Source organism: Callithrix jacchus, chromosome 10, assembly GCF_049354715.1.
Source record: "Callithrix jacchus isolate 240 chromosome 10, calJac240_pri, whole genome shotgun sequence".
NCBI lineage: Eukaryota > Metazoa > Chordata > Mammalia > Primates > Cebidae > Callithrix > Callithrix jacchus.
The window spans coordinates 18,762,927-18,782,076 of record NC_133511.1 but is presented as its reverse complement, the minus strand read 5'-3'; the positions used below and the strand labels follow the sequence as shown (position 1 = coordinate 18,782,076).

The following is a 19,150-nucleotide window of genomic DNA, read 5'->3' as shown; positions in this document are numbered from 1 at the left end:
CCCCTAACTGCGCAGACTCGGCCTCCGGGACTCAATGGGCATGCGCAGGGCCCGCGATTGGTGCCTAGTGGGGTCTCCTTCACGTGGTTCTTCGCCTTGAGTTCGCTGGTTGCGTGGGCCTCCCGGAGGAAAAGGCGTGGGAGGCTGCCCAGCGCTATCGGCCCCGCTAGGGACAGACTGAAGGTTCTACGGTTCTACCCTTTCCTTAAGCTTCTTAGTCATATGTCTTAAATGTTGGTATTATACGTTTGCTTCTCTTTCCCCCCAAACTCGGCTTCCCTTCATCCATCCATTTGTTCAGGTCAGAAACCTGGCAGTCATCACTGATTCCTCTCTCTCACTGATCACATCCAATCCATTGCCAAGTTCTATGGATTCTACCTTTTTTAAAAACAGGATCTTTCAAATTCATCCCCTTTTCTTTATCTTCACTGCCTCCCCACCTCCCCTGTCCAATGATGAGGTCCAGGGAGGATTTATACATTAACAGGTCCCGCTGCGTGCACACTTGCTTCCTTCCAAAGCATTCTCCACAGAGCACTCAAAGGGATCTTTGCAGGCCAGGCGCGGTGGCTCACGCCCGTAAAGACGGGCGGATCATGAGGTCAAGAGATCCACCCACTTCAGCCTCCCACAGTGCTAGGATTACAGGCGTGAGCCACCGCACCCGGCCCTGAAATAAATTTTAAAATGCCATTAAGATAGTAAGGTCATACTTGTGCATAAAGTTTGGTTTTAACAACAGTGAGCTATAACTTGGTCCCTATTTTAAAATACGGTTTTGCAGGCGTTGTGGCTCATGCCTGTAATCCCAGCACTTTGGGAGACCGAGGCGGGCGGATCATGAGGTCAGGAGTTTGAAACCAGCCTGGCCAACATGGCGAAAACCTGTCTCTACTAAAAATACAAAAATTAGCTGGGCATGGTGGCGGGCACCTATAGTCCCAGCTACTCGGGAGCCTGTGGCAGGAGAATCGCTTGAACCTGGGAGGCAGAGGTTGCAGTGAGCAGAGGTCGCACCACTGCACTCCAGCCTGGGCAACAGAGTGAGACATTGTCTAAAAAAAAAAAAAAATTTTATTCAGGGCCAGGCGCAGGGGCTCACGCCTGTAATCCCAGCACTTTGGGAGGTTGAGGCGGGTGGATCACAAGGTTAGGAGCTTGAGACCAGCCTGGCCAACATGGTGAAAACCCATCTCTACTAAAAATACAAATATTAGCTGGGCATGGTGGTGGGCGACTGTCATCACAGTTTCGAGGGAAGCTGAGGCAGTAGAATCATTTGAACCATGGAGGCAGAGGTTGCAGTGAGCCAAGATTGCACCATTGCATTCCACCCTGGGCGACAGGGTGAGACTCTGTCTCAACACACATATATATATGTAATTCGAAAGTAATAAAATATATCTTACCAACTTTATTCATTCAAAAATACAGTTATAGTAGTATGTCATGAAGTGCCAACCTCATTTTAATTCAGATTTACACCACTGAAAATGAAAATAGCTTTTAGCTTTATTTAGCAATTTCATGAAGAAAAAGTTCATTCACAGAGCTGTGTAAACTCAAACATAGGTTACAGAGCAAAAATTCCAGGATTGCTCTGGGATCCATATATATGTTTCCAAATTTTAAAGCAGTGTCATGCTGTCTAGCATAGTTTACTTCTATCTCAATCTGCTTCTCTTGAAAACAAGCCACAGTTTTGGCTGGGTAATTCAGACATTTCCTGAGATTTGTTCTTTAAAAGCTGCCATAAAAACTGAGAGCGTAAGTCATACTCATTAAAAGCTGTGGATCTCTTCTGAAAGTGTGAAATGGATTAAGCTGATGAAAGTATGTTTCATTCATCTAAATTTCCCTATTTTTGAAATGTGATCAGGCTCTTCTTCACTAAATTATGTGATTCCATGGAACTCTGGGCAGCTCAGCACTGGAAGCTCAATACAGAATCCAGTTACCATCTACTCAATTCCCAGGTCCAGTAGAAATCTGAATACCTGTTCTTCCATCAACAAGTTTCTTGTGCAATCACAAGTTCACTGTGTTTGGTTGTTGTGTCATACTGGTAAACAAACTGTTCCTCTATGAACCACTAAGAGTTACATTTCTTAGATTAGGGGAAACAGCTTGAAAATCTCTTTGAATTTTCATGACCTAGAGATAAGCATTTCATTATGAAAAATCAGCCAAATCAATGTGTCCATCAATGGAGGATTGGATAAAGAAAATGTTGTAAGGCTGGGCGCGGTGACTCACGCCTATAATCCCAGCACTTTGGGAGGCTGAGGCAGGTGGATCATGAGGTCAAGAGATAGAGACCAGCCTGGTCAACAAGGTGAAACCCTGTCTCTACTAAAAATACAAAAATTAGCTGAGTACTCAGGAGGGGGGCTGAGGCAGAAGAATTGCTTGAACCCAGGAGGTGGAGGTTGTGGTGAGCCGAGATCGTGCCATTGCAGTCCAGTGTGGGTAACGAGCGAAACTCCGTCTCAAAAAAAAGAAAATGTTGTGTGTGTATGCACACACACACAGTGGAATACTACTCGCCATAAAAAAATGAAAGTATGTGTTTTCCAGCAACATGGTTGGAACTGGAGGCCATTATCCTTGGTGATATAACTCAGAAACAATAAGTCAAATATGGTATATTCTCACTTATAAGTGGGAGCTAAATAATGGGTACATATGAACATACAGAGTGGCATAATAGACATTGGAGACTATAAAATGTGAGAAGGTAGGAGGAAGGTGAGGGTTGAAAAACTATCTATTGGGTACTATGTTCACTATTTGGGCGATGCATACACTAAAAAAAGCCGAGTTCATCCCTATGCATGCAATATATGCATGTAAGAAACCTGCACTTCCTGCAAGATCTGCACATGTACCCCAGAACTTAAACTATAAAAAAAAAAAAGAATTGTTTTTACCGTGAGTGGCACAGAAACGTCCACCATGTTTTCAGTAGCCTGGAAGAAATAGCCTGCATGTAAGTCTCCAGAGTGAATGGAAAAATTATAAACTGATTACCTTTTGCAAAATTATTATTCAAATGACTTTTCATTGTTATTTAATAAATGAAGTAGCCTCCTAGGTGATGGGAGTGACCTGTCTCAATAAAAAATTATAAAAAAATAGAAAAAAAAGAGACACCTGCATTTGTCCCCCCATATATACAAAATTAAATTCTTTTTTTTTTTTTTTTTGAAGTGGAGTCTTGCACTGTCACCCAGGCTGTAGTGTGCAGTAGCACAATCTCGGGTCACTGCAATCTCCACCTCCTGGGTTCAAGCAATTCTCCTGCCTCAGCCTCCCAAGTAGCTGGGACTACAAGCGTGCACCATCACACCTAGCTAATTTTTTTGTTTTTAGTAGAGACAGCGTTTCACATGTTGGCCAGGATGGTCTTGATCTCCTGACCTCATGATCCACCCACCTCAGCCTCCCAAAGTGCTGGGATTACAGGCATAAGCCACTGCACCTGGCCCCAACCAAATTATTTAATTGAAAAAAAAAAATAACCAAATATCTATACCCTCCGTTCTTCCCAGATATCTCATATTTGGTGAGTAGTGTGGACAGGAGCCTGAGGAATACTAACAATTTCCACGTGCTATCTACCCAAAGGTATGTGCCCTAAACACCTTGAGATGCAGTTAGTCATAGAACATCAAGGCGGGATATCACCTGAATGATTATCCAGGTCACCCTTATTTTAGACATGAGGAAATTCAGGTCCACAAAGGAGAAGTTGCCTGCTCAAGATCACGTGGTTTGTTTGTGGCAGACTCAGTTTTCTTGCTTCCTGGTCTTGCATTCTGTCCAATATCCTGTAGCAGCTTACCTGGTTCAAGTTCTGTATAAGATCCCAGAGCACAGGAACCAGCGACATAGAGTTTGCTAGGATCTGCAAATCCCTGAAATGTGCCCACATTTCAGAACAAGAGAATTTTTTTTATGTCGAAACACTTCTAAGACTTCCCCCTCCCACTATTTCTTCTGAGGCAACAGTAAACACTTACTCAGCACTTCATTTACTTCTCACCCACAACCAAATGATAGCTATGATGACTGAAGTTCCCATTTTACAGACGAGAAAACTGAGGCACTCAGAGGTTACCTCACTTGCCCAAGATCACACAGGTAATTAGAGGAGCTGGGACTCAAACCAAGGCAGGCAGTCTAGTTAGAGTCCAAGCTCTGAACTCCGTTATATCCTAGGAGAAGCCTGTTCCAGAAGGGGGAATGAAGACTTACCTGTACTAGTCTATTGACTTTTTTGCTACAACGTCACACTCCAGAGCTTCCGGTCTCTTCCATCCCTTCTTCCCTGCAGGAACTTCTCAGCAGATCCACAATGTATGTCATCTATCCAACCTCATTATCTGGGCCCCTGTCTCTCATCCTCCCACTCCATCTGTGTCACAGCCTGGCTGCCTACTGCTTTTCAAAGGATAACCAGTTGTCTAGTTTATAAACTTCAATTTGACTTTAATAAATTAAATTCCAAGCCATCACACAGCAATGGACATCATCATCGTCTCCCAACACACAGAAGTGCAGCCTTGCATGGCTTCATCATCAGTCTTTAAATAAAGCCCCTAAAGCCATCTCTCTGGGGAAGGCTTCCCACCAGGTCCAGGCTCCCTCCTTCCCACAGAGCCACTGCTCACAGAGAAGGCATCAAGTACAAAAAACGGTAATAAATGGGGAGGAAGGAATGAGGAGCAGGAGGGGAGGCAGGGAGGTGGGGAGTACCTGCCCCCCATCCCGAGCCGGCCCTGCTCTCTGTGAGGCGCCAACATTCTCAGAGGCAGACACTGGTGCTGGTCTGAGTGGGGACCTGAGGGAGATGTGGGAGCCCCATCCCAAAGGGAATTACCCACCCTCCTGGGACAGAAAAGAAGGGTCACCTGGGAGAGATGCCCTCTAGCATCTGTTCACGGAGGGTCCTAAGCCACACACATAAATAGAAAAGAGAATAAATAAGGGAGGAAGGGTCAGCTGAAGAGCTGAGCACCCTGGAACTCTGCTCAGGGACCGGGCTCAGCAGGAGGCAAAGGCTTCTGGGGAATGCCTACACATGCCGGACAGGGCCCTCCTCTCCCCCTAGCCACCAGTCCCTCGTCCATGTCCTCGGCAACGGGTGCCCACCTCTCATGGGCTTCCCGTTGCAAGCATCCTTCCAACCGGCCCCATGGCCCAGGGTGGACAGGGCTTCCTGGAACCCAGAGGGCTTTCCTGACCCAGGTGCTTGGGATCCAGGAAGGAGAATGGAAGGGGAGGTGGGGAATGGGCTGAGAATTCATGCCCTTTCCTCGCTCTGGAGGTGAGGAGGGTCCTCAGAGCTGAGGGCTGGGGTTGCCATTGGCCTTGGGTTTGGATTTAAAGGAAAAGCGCTTGATAAGGCGGCGAGAAAAGCTGCCGGCCTTCTTTCGGACACTGGGTGTGGCCGTCGCGTTGGAGAGGTCATCGTGTGATTGGCTCAGGCCAGCTTCCTTCTGTCTAGGCCTCCGGCGGAAGATGAGCTTGGTACCGCTGCGCAGGAAACTCACTGCAGGGGAAAAGGGGAAACTGAGGCAGAGAGGGGCACGGGGTAGGGTGAGACGCGGGTCAGAGGCACGGCCGGGAAGGGAGGCATGGAGGATGTGGAACAGGATCAGTTCCGTGGCCCAGAAGCCAGGCTTCCTCAGGAAAGAAAGCAGAAACATACTCCTCTGTAAGGCTTCATGAAAAAAAGAAAAGGAAAGCAGAAACAAACATGTGCTTTATCCTTCCCGAGGCAAAAGTCGTGGTACTTGTGGGGATCTGTGTGCATGCCTAACTCTGCCCGCAAACAAAATGTCACAGGGCTGGCTGCTTTGTGAGGACAGACTGGGATTGGGCCTCTCTTATGGGAAGACAAAAGCTACCAGAGGGTTCTCCGGCAAGCCTATAAATCATGAGGGGAGAAGTGGGATGACACTGACTTGTTAACCAAATTCCAGGCTATGAGCAGGACGTTGTGCGTCTGGAAACTTCAAAGAGGTACATTCAGAACCAGAATAATGAGCAAGGTGCTCACCCAGCAGGCTTTGGAGGTAGAAACCTCATTATCTCAAGAAGTGATGCAGGCTTAAAAAATAAATAGATCCATGGTTGACAGACTCACTGGTAGAGAAATGAAATATTTTAAGGTAAGCCTCTCATCTTTTAGAGTTAGAAGAACTACAACCACTAGTCACAGCCTGTCTTGCTGCCAGAGGGACAATCCTAGCGTTGGCCTGGGATAGGATTTCTTATACTCGTGGGGGTGAGGGTGCAGAATGAAGGGAAGAATTTTTCCTTTTGAGACAGGGTCTCACTCTGTCACCCAGGCTGGAGTGCAGTGGCACAATCACAGCTCACTGCAGCTTCAATCTCCCAGGCCCAAGGAATCCTCCTACCTCAGCCCCCTGAGTAGCTGAGATTACAGCTGTGTGCCACCATGCCCCGCCAATTTATTGTATATTTAGTAGAGACGGGGTCTTGCCATGTTGCCCAGGCTGGTCTCAAACTCCTGGACTCAAGCAATCTGCCCACCTCGGCCTCCCAAAGTTCTGGCATGAGCCACCATGCCCAGCTTGGGAATAAATTTTATAATTTTTTTTAAAGGGCAGGAAAACTGGCCTTAGACTCAGGAAGAAAGAAAAATGGAAGTAAAGGGAAATAATTTGGCATCCATCTCTTCCTATCACAAGCCGGTCAGATCCAGGCCAGGAACCAAGGCAACAAGGCCCCCCTCCTCAAGGCTAGCTTGGCTGAATTACGCTGGCTACTCCAGCTATCTCTTAGGGGAGGAAGGAGAAGGCACGCTGGCTTGAGGTACCCCAGGTCATGATATGTGTATAAAAGAAGAGATGTGCTCTAGCATCTGTGTCAATAATAGAGAAGAAAAAAAAAGAGAGATGGGGGCCCCTGCCACTGTCCCCCTACCTTTGTGATCCTTGAGGCTGCGGGTCTCCAGGGCACCAGTGGAACCCGTTTCCGACTCAACGTCATCCACAGACGGTCTCTCAGAAATATCCGAACGGGTTGTCTCGTCTGCTTCCTGAATACTCGTGGGACTGGAGAGGGCATCTAGGGGTCCTGGGGACATGGCTGGTGGGTCTGAGGGAGGTGAAGAGGGACCTCCGCTGGTCCCTGCATCATCCTGCATTGAGGCTTCCAGGGATGCCGCATAGCCCAGGGATAGTGCCAACTCGTCCTGAGCAATGGGCACCTGGCAGGAGGGACAAGTTTTAATGGGCAGGAGTGACCCATTAGGGCTTTCTCCCCGTCCCAGCTCCTCTCCCAGAGCCCTGTTACCTTGGAAACACCAGAGATGATGAGAGTGCTGCGCTTGGTGGGTGTCTTCTTGGCCGTCCGCCCACTGGGCTCCGTCAGCTGGCGAATCGCTGTCTCTGCTACAGGGTCCAAGCCGTTGGAAAGATGGCTGTCCCCTGCGGCGGGTGCAGAGGATGGATAACCTGACTTCTCCTTGGCTCTTTCTTGGATTCAAACTCCTCCTGTCCCACCCAGAGTACTTTTTGATGCTGGGGCACCAGGGCCAACCCACACTCATGCACCCCATTCCCCACTCACGGCTGCTGCTGTGGGAGGTATTGCTGGGGCCACTGCTCTCACTCAGCACAGTTGTCGTCTTCTCAGTCACCTCCACCTTGGACGGGGAGCGGGAGGGGGAGTCTGGTGGGTGGGGGAGGGTCAGTGAGCTGGGAGGTGCTTCAGAGTGGCCCCCACCCCTACTGTCTTTGTTGAGATGCAGACTTTGGTGACTCAGAGGGGAAGAATGATTAATCACAAGGGTGATTAAGAAGATACCGGGGGACTAAAAGACACCCCAGGAGCCAACGGAAGTGTAGGAAAGTGCCTCGGGACCTGCTGAGGGTGTGGTGAGATGCTATGAAAATATAGAGGGGATGGGGGGTACTGGGATCCCCTGAGGTAGGGGCAATTCCATGGGGCCCCTATAATGGCAGAAGTGCCATGGGGGCCCACTGAGTGGGGCAGAAATGCCACAGAGGCATCTGGGTTTGTTGGAGAACCCCAGGGGGTGCTGGAAGGCTGAGGGCAGAGGGATGGACAATTATGGTCAGCTGGGGCTAAAGACAGGGAAGGAAAGAGACCTGTGAAAAGCCAGAGGGAAAGCTGGAAGATGGGAGTGCAAGAGTCCTGTATGAGGAGGGGCAGGAGGATCCAGAAGGGTGGCAGAGTGAGAGGAATTGTTGTGGAAATGGCAGGAGGTAGGGGAAAGTTTGAGAGAGACAAAGATTGGGAGGAAGAGGTGGTAGGATTGGAATGGAATGTCTGAAGACAGGGGGAGTTGGAATTAAGGCTTTTTCTCCTCTTTCACTGTCCCACCTTGGGTCTGCAGTCCCCTGGCTAGAGCTGGGCTCCCAGGCTCCTTCTCTTTACCTAATTTGCCATCTATACGGGGCCGGGACTGGACGGTGGTGACTGTGGTGACAATGGTGCCATCGGGCATGATGGTCCGATCAAGCTCAATCTTCTTGGTAGGTGTGATGCTGGGGCGTGGCGTGGAGGAGGTGGGAGTACCCAGGTTCCGGGGAGAGCCCTCCTCGTACTGAAGCTGCCCATGGATGGGAGAGAGAAGAGGCAGGGCCTCAGAGACTGCCCATCCCTGTGTCCTCCCACCTCCCCCAGGGCTCAGCTTCTCACCTCCACTGCCATGGTGGCTGCTAGTCCCAGGGCTTTCCCTGGCCCTGGGGTGAGTGGGCACACCTGTTTTCGAGACAGTGGTCTGGAGGGGGAGCCCACAGGCAGTGTGGCCTGGCCTAGGAGTTCGGCTGGGGAAAGGGACGGCACTGTGAGCTGGGCCATGGTCAGGCACCACTTTGCAACCACCCAGGGGTATCCCTTCTGCCCCACACTCACTGTCTCCACAGCTGCTGCTCCTCAGCACTTTGAGGGTCAGCTCCCGGCTCTGGGGGCCCAGATCCCTGTGGGACAAGAGGAGATGGGACAGGAAGGGGAAGGTTTGCAAGCTGAACCCACCCTTAAGTGGATCACAGGCCAGAGGCAAAGAGCTGTGTGCATAAATAAAATGATACAAGTGCTCCGATCAGACTCTCCTGCCCTCCAAACTCTCTCTTGTCCCAAGAGAAAGGGACAGAGTCCAAGTGAAAACCATGCTCCTCAGCTGCTCATTCAAATCCTCCCTGGCCCTACTCCTCCTGTCCTGCCAGTCTCTCAATTGCAAGCCACCCTCTTTCATTTGCTCCAGCTCTTCCCTCTGCCGAGAATACTTTCACACTCTGATGAAATCCTACTCTTGTTCTAAGGTGTGGTTTAAATGCCATCTCCTCCATGAAGCCTACTCTGATCCTTATTCTCTCACAGGAATTAATCCCTCCCCACCTAGGCACTCCAACAGCACATTATATAAACCTCAACCGGCGAGGTTGTACCATCTTCTTTATGTACACCTGTCTCTGCCTCAAGCTTGTCGTTGCCCCAGGGATGGGAGCTGTATCTTGGTCATGTCTGTATCCGTAAGACCCACACCAGGGCCTGGCATACAATAGGGGCTCACACCAAAGGCTATGGAAAACAGAGCTGATTCCTGCAAGGACTGTGCTGGAAGGGTTTGATCCTCTCTGCTCTGGAGCATGGGGTCGGGACAGGGTTACTCCTTACAGTGCCAGGTCTTCTGTCCATTCCACCTCGGGTCCAGCCCTTGTGGGCTTGGTCCACTTCTGCTGCATGGGGTTGTCAAGTTCAGCAACACAGCACAGTTCCTCAGTGCCTGTGAGGAACCAGAAGTTAGAAGACACTCAGATCAAAGATGAGAAGTCACTGCAGAATAAAGAGGCTGTACCCTTGGCAGAGGAGCAGAGAGCACCTGCAACCAACCATAGCCTTGGTAGTCCCACAGCCACTTCTAGCTCTCACCTTCCAGCTCATTTCCCAAGTGAGATGCCCGAAGCTGCCGTAGGAATAACCGGGTAGGTCTGGGAATGGTTGGTTGAGTCTGGGGCATCATGGGTGGCTTCTCACTGGGTACCTAAGACCAGAAGAAGGTCCAAAGAGCAAGAATCCTGACATAGCACCCTGGGAACAAGGTGCATGCAAATCTTTTGCTTTGGGTGCCAACTCACCAGGCCGCCGGGGGCAGAGCAAGCCCTGAGGTTGACCATCATGGCTGGCTGGGTGCTGACTATGGCATCCTTGATCAGCTCCTCAATTGTTGAGAGCTCTACTTGTTCCTCACCTCTCTGCAGAGAGGAGAACAAGGAGGTGGATACCCCAGCTCTGCCTCCCCTCCCTGTTCTGCCTCTTCTCTATCAGCCCTCCCTCCTTACCTGCCTGACCTGCAGCTTGGGAAGCACCATCAGGCTGAGATCTGGATGATCAGTGAAGGCCCAGGATATGAGCAGCCCCTCACCAGGGATTTCCTCCAGGTTGACTTCCAGCTACGGACAGGAACAAAGTGACTGGGCTGACTTGTCCCATTTCCCCAAAGACTCCTAATTCCTGAGGACCCACCCTTCCTGAATTCCATCCCAGAGAGGAAACAAATGGAAGAAACCGAGCCAATGGAACCGCCCCCTGCCCAACTCAGTTTCCTACATCCCCTTCTACCTGTGTTGGTGGCAGTGTCAGTGTGACGTGGTAGGTCTCCATGGAGATGGCAGCGGGGGACTGCTGGGTCACAGAGACTGGGAACCGAACCTCCTCAGCAGAGAGCTGGCAACGCAGCACCTGAGACCGGCGATGTGGGTCAGATGTTGGGGAAGGGTGCTCACCCTGCTTTGTCCTGCCCTATAATAGTCCAGCAGAGACCCTTCCCACCTTCCATTTTCCTAGGGACTTCATGTTTTCAGGATCATAAATCCCTAAAAGAATCAGATAAATGCCAAAGACTCCTCTCCCCAGAAAAATGCAGATATACACACATCCAACATTTTGCACATAACTTCAGTGGTATTCTCAGACTTCTGAAGCCAATCCTTAGATCCATAAGGCATTCACAGACTCCAGGTCAAGACCCTCTGGACTAAAGGGAACCCTTGGAGTCAGTCCTTCTTGGACCCCAAAGAGGGCAGTACTCATCAGACCCTTACCATGGTATGTTCAGATTGGTCTATGCAGGTCACATGACTGATGCTGGCTCTGGGTGGGAGTTGGGGCACCTCCTCAAAGGCGATTTGGATGGAGCTCTGAGGGAGTAATGTGGGCACAGGATCAGGTCTCTGGAAATGTCCCCCATAGGGCTGGCCTGCTCAGTTGCTGGCAGGACTCTGCCACTGCGGAGGCCTCAGCTGCAGGCTGGCTTCTGGCCCCTCCTTGGCTCAGGGCTTTAGTACAGGAAGTAGTCCCCTCAGAGCCCGCCTCTCCAGGGACCTGCAGCTGCTGGGAGCCACTGAGCAATGGGGAGCTAGTCCACCTCAGAGACTAGATCACTTTGGCTGAAGACCCTGGCTTCCTCCTGGAACACCAGGAGCTTCCTTCTTCTCCCCACCATCCCTTTTATTTCCCATCCTACCCCCTAAAAAAGTTGTACATAAAAAAAAGTTAAGGTGCTAGCAGTTGGGCAGAGTGGGAAAGGACTAAGTCACGGTTAAAGGTGGTAGAGCCAACTAGTCCAAGTTAAGAGCTGGATAAACGAGGCTGAGTCTTCTTCCAAATAAATGGGATATGGAAGCTCAAGAGTATGACTCTTCGAATTCTTGGAGATGAAGACTAGCATGGCCTTGGGGATCTGTACCAGGGGGACTGGGAATAGATACAAGCTCAGAGGACTCAAGAGTCCAGGGGCCTGGCTAATTCCTCAAGACAGATAGCAGGATGGTATTAGAGAGCAGAAAGCTGCTTAGATCTCAAAAGAGCTGCTCCCTAATTCTTCCAGAGTAATGGAAGCAACCTACTCCAGCCCCACCAGGACAGTAGTGCAAACACAGAATTGAGGAAGGGGCACAGAATGGGCTGGCAACTCTTCCTGGGGTCTTGAGATGGAGAAAACAAATCCACAGGGTTCATTTGCCTTGCAAACCAGAGGAAGCCAACTTCTTTGCTCTGGTAGCTGTCTCATTCAAAGGCTAGGCCAAGGAAGATAGGGAGGTAGATGCTTGAAACCTCAATCTCCCCACCCCCTGCAAGGGAGGCCAATGTCCAGCTGAGTCAGCTATTGTGGGGTGTTCCTTCTAACCCAGGGACAAGGTACAGGGAGAGTTGGATGAAGAGGTGGGTTCAAGGTATAAACTGACAGATGCCATCTGGCTTTCAGTTGGCCAGCTGGGCAGAGGAAATAGAGCAATTTCTTGTGGCCATTTCTGTTTCCAGGCATCTAGGGAACTGGCAAAGTAAAGCCTCCAAACTCATGGTGGCTGGAATAGAGAACCCTCTGAGCAAGGAGCTGATGGACTGTGAGAGCAAAGAGGGATTGCTGGGCCAGGATGGGAGGAAGCTCCAGAAAAGAGAGACTTCTACCTCCCACCTTATCTCTGTCTCATGACCACGCTTCCTGCCCCACTTCCTGGGAGGCCAGATGCCCATGGTGCAATGGGAGGAAGTAGGCTGGGCCGGTTTGTGACTGACCCTCAGGGGACAGCTCCAAGCTCATCTACCGGTAAGGGTACTGTCAATCTGCTCTCCACCTGAACACTCCCCCACCCCGCAATGAACCGTAGGCCAGCATGAAGGATGTATTTGACTGTGGCAGTGAAATTACTATGGGGTAGGGGGGTGATTCAGGCTCCTTGGGGATCTGCCTGACCACACCAGGGATTTGGGGCACGAACTGTTAAATGGGTGTGGTGGGATGAGAAGCAGGCAAATTCCTTCTGCAGGTGCATCTGTCTCCCATGCCCCAACACAACCAGCACCCAGGCAAGGCGGAAGTGCCCTCAGGCACAGGGATTAGCGTTGCTATGAGAACAGCAACTTGTGCATGGGTTTGGAGCCAAAGAGTACTTTGCCCACAGAAATGGAGGTTTGGGGACCCAGTTGGATTTCTACAACCTCCAGCCTCAGCGGCATCCTTTTCTCTGTTCCAGGAGGGGAAGAGAGTTCCTCAGTTGATGCCCACCCCCATCTGGCCTCCTAGCATGAGCAGTAAGTCTCTACCCTGAAAGGAAAAGCTGAAGGGACCACCCAGGAGCTTGGTCCAACTCACCCCGTCCCTGCAGGCCTGTTCGTTCAGCGCTCGCACCCAAGCCCGCTGCCAGTTCTCCCGGAAAGACTTGAAGGCGAAGAGTGACGCCAGGAGGCCTCGGACTCCAGGCTCCTCGGGGGCGCCAGCCCTAGTGGCCCGCAGCCGCAGCAACGACCGCCACACGCCCAGCTCCCGCAGGGAACCCACGGGTTCCCCGGCTAAGGCGGGTCCCCGGCCCCTGTCCCTCCGGGCCCGCGCCAGCCACAAGCCCCGGGCATACTGCAGCAGCCAGGCGAATACCGTGAGCAGCGAGGCGGCGAAGAGGATCAGCAGGGCCGCCCAGCCCACGTCCCGCTGCCCCCAGCCCGGATCCATGCTCCGCGCGGACTCTGGTCCCGGTCCCGGTCCTGGCTGGGGCTCAGCCGCTGCCCCGGGGGAGCATGGCCCGGGCTGGCCGCGGGACTGGGGCTGGCTCCCCCGGGGCTGGGGGCGCGGGGTCGGGGGCTCTCCGCGGCTGAGTGCCCAGGACTAGTGGGTGCCACAGAGCGAGGAGAGGAGGTCCTCGAGGGTCGCGACGTCGGGGTCTCTGTCTTCGTGATCGGTGTCCCTCCTAGCTTGGTCTGCAGCCGGACCCCAGTTAGTTGCCGGCCAGTGCCCGATTCCTCCTACGGCGCGGGCCCCGCCAGACCCAGGAGGGTACTGGTCTGCAGGGACGCGGGGGCTCGCGGGCCGGCACCGGCTCCGGGAGGGCTGCGTGCGCAGAGCTGACACTGACAACATCGCCGGCGCCCCGCCCCCACCCGCCCTTAAAGGAGCCGCACCCGGGCCGGGTGGGGCCAGGCCACCCTGGCGTTCCCTCGCTGGAGGGCGGGAGGGCGAGCTGCGAGCGGAGGAGGTTCCGGGGTTGAAAATAGGCGGGATCTTTGATGACCTCGCCCCATCTTGCAATCGCGGTGCTCCCACACAGCTCTCAGCTCACGGCAAGAGTAACTTCACTTACCTAAGATGCTACCTTTGCTTTCCCCGGTTATCGTTAGATTTCTACAGGTCGGACGCCTGTGAGGTTAAGAAGGAGGTGACCCCCTTTGGAAATCACCACCCCCTTCTCCCAACACCCCCAGACTCAGCGACTTCTAGCTTCTCATTTCCCAGGGAAAGCCAGGCCCAGGGTAAGGAGGTGCAGAGCATCCCTCCCAGATAGAAGTGCCTGGCAGAGGTCCAGCTGATGTCAACAGAGAGAAAGCAGAACCTGAAGCTGGGAGAGGTTGAGAATAGAACAGGGAATATTGAATTCCCTCCACCACCATCACCCTCCTTACTCTTGAAGCTTGGGCCCAGAAACAGCCCCATTAACCTCCCTGCTCGTGTAGGTTTGTTCTGGAGATTCCCAAGCCCAGGCTGTGTGCCTGTTTTTAAAAATAATATATTTCCATAGTAACAACTCCTGCCTATGGAGCACGTGTAGAGGGGGTGGTAATGACAGGGGAGCTGGCAGTGTAGCACTGGACTATCAATAGATTCAGACACAAGACCTTGCCATTCCAAGTATGTGATATCCCAAGAACTGGTGTTGTAGGTACACCGTCCAACCTCTGACCTCAGGAGCCATCTTTTCCTACACGCAAGCAGTTGATTTAACCTCTGCAGGTCTGGGGCTCATCAGTGCTTGCTGAGGACAGGGGAAGGAAATGCCAACAAAGGTATTCAAAGGAATCCTGGGGAATTCACATTCTCCCAAGAGCCCCTTCTTCACACATGTGGGAGTGTCTTTGGCACACAGTCCCTTTCTTAAAGAGGTAGGATGGAAAGGTGTTAAGTGTCTTTTTCCCCATTCCAAGTCATTTTCTGAGGAATGAGCACATGACAATAAGAGAAATAAACAATGACTTCTAAAGTGTAGGGCTGCAGGGCTAGACAGAACCTGACAGGTCAGCAACAGGTTTGTCTGGGCCACAGGAGGTGGTGGGCTAGCCTGGGGCTCCCTGAATTTCCCTGTAAGGAATGATGGGGAAAGGTGGGGGTGAATGAGGTAACCTCCTGTGGCCCTGCCCATGCATTGTCACTAGACTGCCATAACAGTGGAAATTCCTAGAATCTGGGTTTCTAATCTCAAGGGAGAAGACATGAAATCAAGGGAGGAGAGAACTCAGGGCCAGAACCCAGGGGTGCAGGAGGAAGCTGTCAGGTAGAGCAGCTAGGGTTAGGGGAGCAGGTTATGCAGGAAGTTGTCCAGCTAGAAAGTTTCTCCATGAAGACGCTCTTCCCAGAAGAATCCTTCAGGAACCCTCAGATCTCCCAGTGATCTCCGTTCTCTGACTTCTTTGATTTATTCCCTCAGCTCCTCCACTGAGTGCTTGGTCCTATGCTGCCAGATACTGCTTCACAATTCAGTCTTACATGAGTCTCCCTAGTTAGTCCTCCCTCTTTTTTTTTTGAGACAGAGAGTCACTGTTGCCAAGGCTGGAGTGCAGTGGCGCAATCTCAGCTCATGGCAACCTCCACCTCCCGGGTTCGAGCAATTCTCCTGCCTCAACTTCCCAAGTAGCTGGGACTACAGGCATGCACCAACACGCCTGGCTAATTTTTGTTATTTTTAGTAGAGATGGGGTTTCACCATGTTGGCCAGGCTTGTCTCAAACTCCTAACCTCAGGTGATCCTCCCACCTTGGCCTTCCAAAATCCTGGGATTATAGGCTTGAGCCACCACCCTCAGCCTAGTTCTCCTTCTTTCACCCATTTCTTAGACCTCTAGCACTTATTTCATTCTGCCTTAGAGTCTAGCGAATCTTTATATGTCTGCTTTTTCTATTAATCAGGAAGCTGCCTAGGGGTGGGAACCATGTCTTAGTCATCTCTCTTCCCTCAAGTTCAACCAAGATGCTCTAAATATGCTGAAGTAGGCTCCTTGGGGACAAGCAACTGCATTTATATCAGTTCATCCTCGACAGTACTGAAGAGCTTCATATGCACATAGTAGGGATTAAGAAACTTTGTCTTTTTTTTTTTTGAGATGGGGTTTCACCATATTGGCCAGGCTGGTCTCAAACTTCCGACCTCAGGTGATCTGCCCGCCTCCCAAAGTGCTGGGATTACAGGTGTGAGCCACTGCGCCCAGCCCAAACTTTGTAATTTTAAGAAGTCTAACAGAAAATCCTCAAATATACTTTGAGAATTTCGATACCATTTCTATCTTTTGAAACATCATTCATGTCATGCCAGTGGAATGGCAAATCCTAAGGCTTGCTGTTAGTGAACAACTTTTTTTTCTAGACTAAAAGGGGAGAGGTAGGAGGAAAAGGGGAAAAAGAGTGATTCAGCTGCCTGGACAGAGCCACAGATAGGGTCCTGCAGATGTCACAGCCCCAGACTATCCAGAGGGGTCTTATTGTCTTTTTGGCACTATGAAACATTTTTGGAACAGGCTTTGTCTAGCAATCAGATTTAGTGGATTGGCCTTGCTCATTGGGAGGCACTCAGGGCTACTTAGAAGAGATGCACATCTCAAACACTGCTCAGTCCATGGCTGCTGACAAGTCAGCTGGTCTGTGAATCCTAGGGCCTGCTTCAGCATTCAGGCAAATGCTTTGAATTTTTATGAGGAAAGGCACACAATTTCAGGTGATGCCAAAAGTCATGTGTTTGTTTCTCCTTCTGATTAGTCTGATAATCAGCTGGGCCTTTACCATCATGGGAGCAAAAATACTCAGATTATATGGCAAGTATCTTAGTAACCATTTTCTGATGGTCACATGTGTATGTGGGTGATTAATCCTTAGTGTCTCTTCCCTTAATTACGTCCTCCTGCCCTCCCCAGGAGGGTAGTGGTAGGGGGAGCTAATGATCTCTGGAGAAGAGACAAAGCTTCCTAATATCAGACTAGGAAGGAAGATGTATTAGGATTGGCTTCCTAAAAAAGGAAATAGATACAGACTGGCTCTCAGACCTCCAGGGCGTCTCAGCATACTTATCGTCAACAAGATAACTGAATGCTGCCTCCTCTGGGATCCCACAAGCTCCTCCTTTCCACCTGCTTCTGGCGTCTCACTGTCGCCGCCTTTGAAAGGCCCTTCTACTCTTATAATCTACTGAAATGATACTTCTCTTCCTCAAGACCACTTACCGTAGTCACAACTGACTGCTCCCTCCATAGGCACCGATTACCCTCAGTGCTTCTTTCAGACTCAGCCTCATTATGTGTGATGATGCCTTCCTTGTACACAGATGTCTGTGTTCCCAGCCCCATGGGAACACCCTGTGGAAAACACTTGCCTCCTGGGAGTTTGTAGTTTAAGAGGGGCACACGTGCATACACACAATACACACACAGAAAAATAGAAGCAGTGTAAGTACTGAAAATTTAGTGGAATACTAGCAAGGAAATTACAGAAATTTATGTGTTTTATGCATATCTGCATTTTTGTTATTCTTAATTAGAGCCATTTTCAATAGAAAAGCCAATTCACATCTGGGTTTTTTGTTTGTGTGTTTGTTTTGAGACAGAGTTTCCCTCTGTTGCCCAGGCTGGGTTGCAGTGACACGATCTCTGCTCACTGCCACCTCCACATCCTGGGTTCAAGCAATCCTCCCACCTCAGCCTCCTGAGTAGCTGGGATTACAGGCATGTGCCACCACATCCGGCTAATTTTTTTTTTTTCTTTTTTTTTTTTTGAGACAGAGTTTTGCTCTTGTTACCCAGGCTGGAGTGCAATCTCAGCTCACCGCAACCTCCGCCTCCTGGGTTCAGGCAATTCTCCTGCCTCAGCCTCCTAAGTAGCTGGGATTACAGTCACATGCAACCATGCCCAGCTAATTTTTTGTATTTTTAGTAGAGACGGGGTTTCACCATGTTGACCAGGATGGTCTCGATTTCTTGACCTCGTGATCCACCCGCCTCGGCCTCCCAAAGTGCTGGGATTTACAGGCTTGAGCCACTGTGCCTGGCCTTCATCAGGCTAATTTTTGTATGTTCAGTAGAGACAGGGTTTCGCCATGTTGGCCAGGCTGGTCTTGAACTCCTGACCTCAAGTAAGCTACCCACCTTGGCTTCCCAAAGTGCTGGGATTACAGACGTGAGCCACCACACCCAGCCTCACATCTGGTTTTGAGGGAAAGAAGAAACTATTTTCAGCTTAAAAAGAGTCATCATGACCCTGACTTCTGGAACATTCTATAGAGGGAAGAGTGGACAAAGCGCTAAGCTATTGGAGTCCTTTCCCTAACTCACTAGTGGTGATTTCATCTCTAACAACGAAAATCATCTGCCACCTAAGAGCCTGTGCAGGAATGAAAGGTAATAAAGATGCTGGTGAATTGGCTGGACAGCGTGGCTCATGACTGTAATCCCAATGCTTTGGAAGGCTAAGGTGTGTGGATCACCTGAGGTCAGGAGTTCAAGACCAGCCTGACCAACATGGAGAAACCCTGTCTCTACCAAAAATACAAAGTTAGGCAGGTGTGGTGACGCATGCCTGTAATCCCAGCCACTCCGGAGGCTGAGGCAGGAGAATCGCTTGAACCCAGGAGGCACAGGTTGCGGTGAGCCAAGATGGCGCCATTGCACTCCAGCCTGGGCAATAAGAGCATAACTCCGCCTCAAAAAAAAAAAAAAAAAGATACTGGTGAAATTGTTTGCAGGGGTACAAGCCAAGCAAAATGCATAGTGACCTGCAGGAAAAAACTGACTGTGAGTTCTTCAGGCTCACAGGAAGCCAGTTGTGAGTCTGATTCCTCTGCCTCCTCAGCTCTTTCCAGAGCCTTGAAATCTCCATCTCCTCCTTGTGGGAGCTTGGTACAATGCAGTGATCCAGGACCAAGCAGAAGTCTCGAGTTACCCAAGACCTGAGGGTACTCCCAATCCTTCACTGAAGTGCTGAGATCGGTTGCCGGGCAACTAACTGCTACCGTTGGGGCAGAAGGTGGGTGAGATGTTGAGAAAATATACCAGGATCGAGGACAAGAAAAACAGTGGGGGGGGCTTTTCTTTCTTTCCTTTTTTTTTTTTTCTTTTTTTGAGAC

The 19,150-nt window shown here is 50.7% G+C and overlaps 1 protein-coding gene across 2 annotated transcripts; it reads right to left on the bottom strand.

The window, feature by feature from the left end:
• Positions 1 to 4,473: 4,473 nt before the first annotated feature.
• C2CD2L (C2CD2 like) lies at positions 4,474 to 13,916 on the bottom strand. Of its 2 annotated transcripts, none has more exons than XM_002754510.6 (14): positions 13,157 to 13,916; positions 11,106 to 11,201; positions 10,624 to 10,743; positions 10,344 to 10,454; positions 10,140 to 10,256; positions 9,934 to 10,045; positions 9,679 to 9,787; positions 8,917 to 8,981; positions 8,701 to 8,828; positions 8,437 to 8,611; positions 7,606 to 7,707; positions 7,330 to 7,463; positions 6,958 to 7,243; positions 4,474 to 5,557 (listed from the first exon to the last, which is right to left on the bottom strand). In XM_002754510.6, exons 1-14 carry the CDS (start codon positions 13,508 to 13,510, stop codon positions 5,346 to 5,348), a joined length of 2,121 nt encoding a protein of 706 aa, XP_002754556.1. In that variant the 5' UTR covers positions 13,511 to 13,916; the 3' UTR covers positions 4,474 to 5,345. The 2 variants fall into 2 exon arrangements, with proteins under 2 accessions (XP_002754556.1, XP_009005221.1); XM_009006973.5 differs by having other exon boundaries at positions 10,353 to 10,454.
• Positions 13,917 to 19,150: the final 5,234 nt, after the last annotated feature.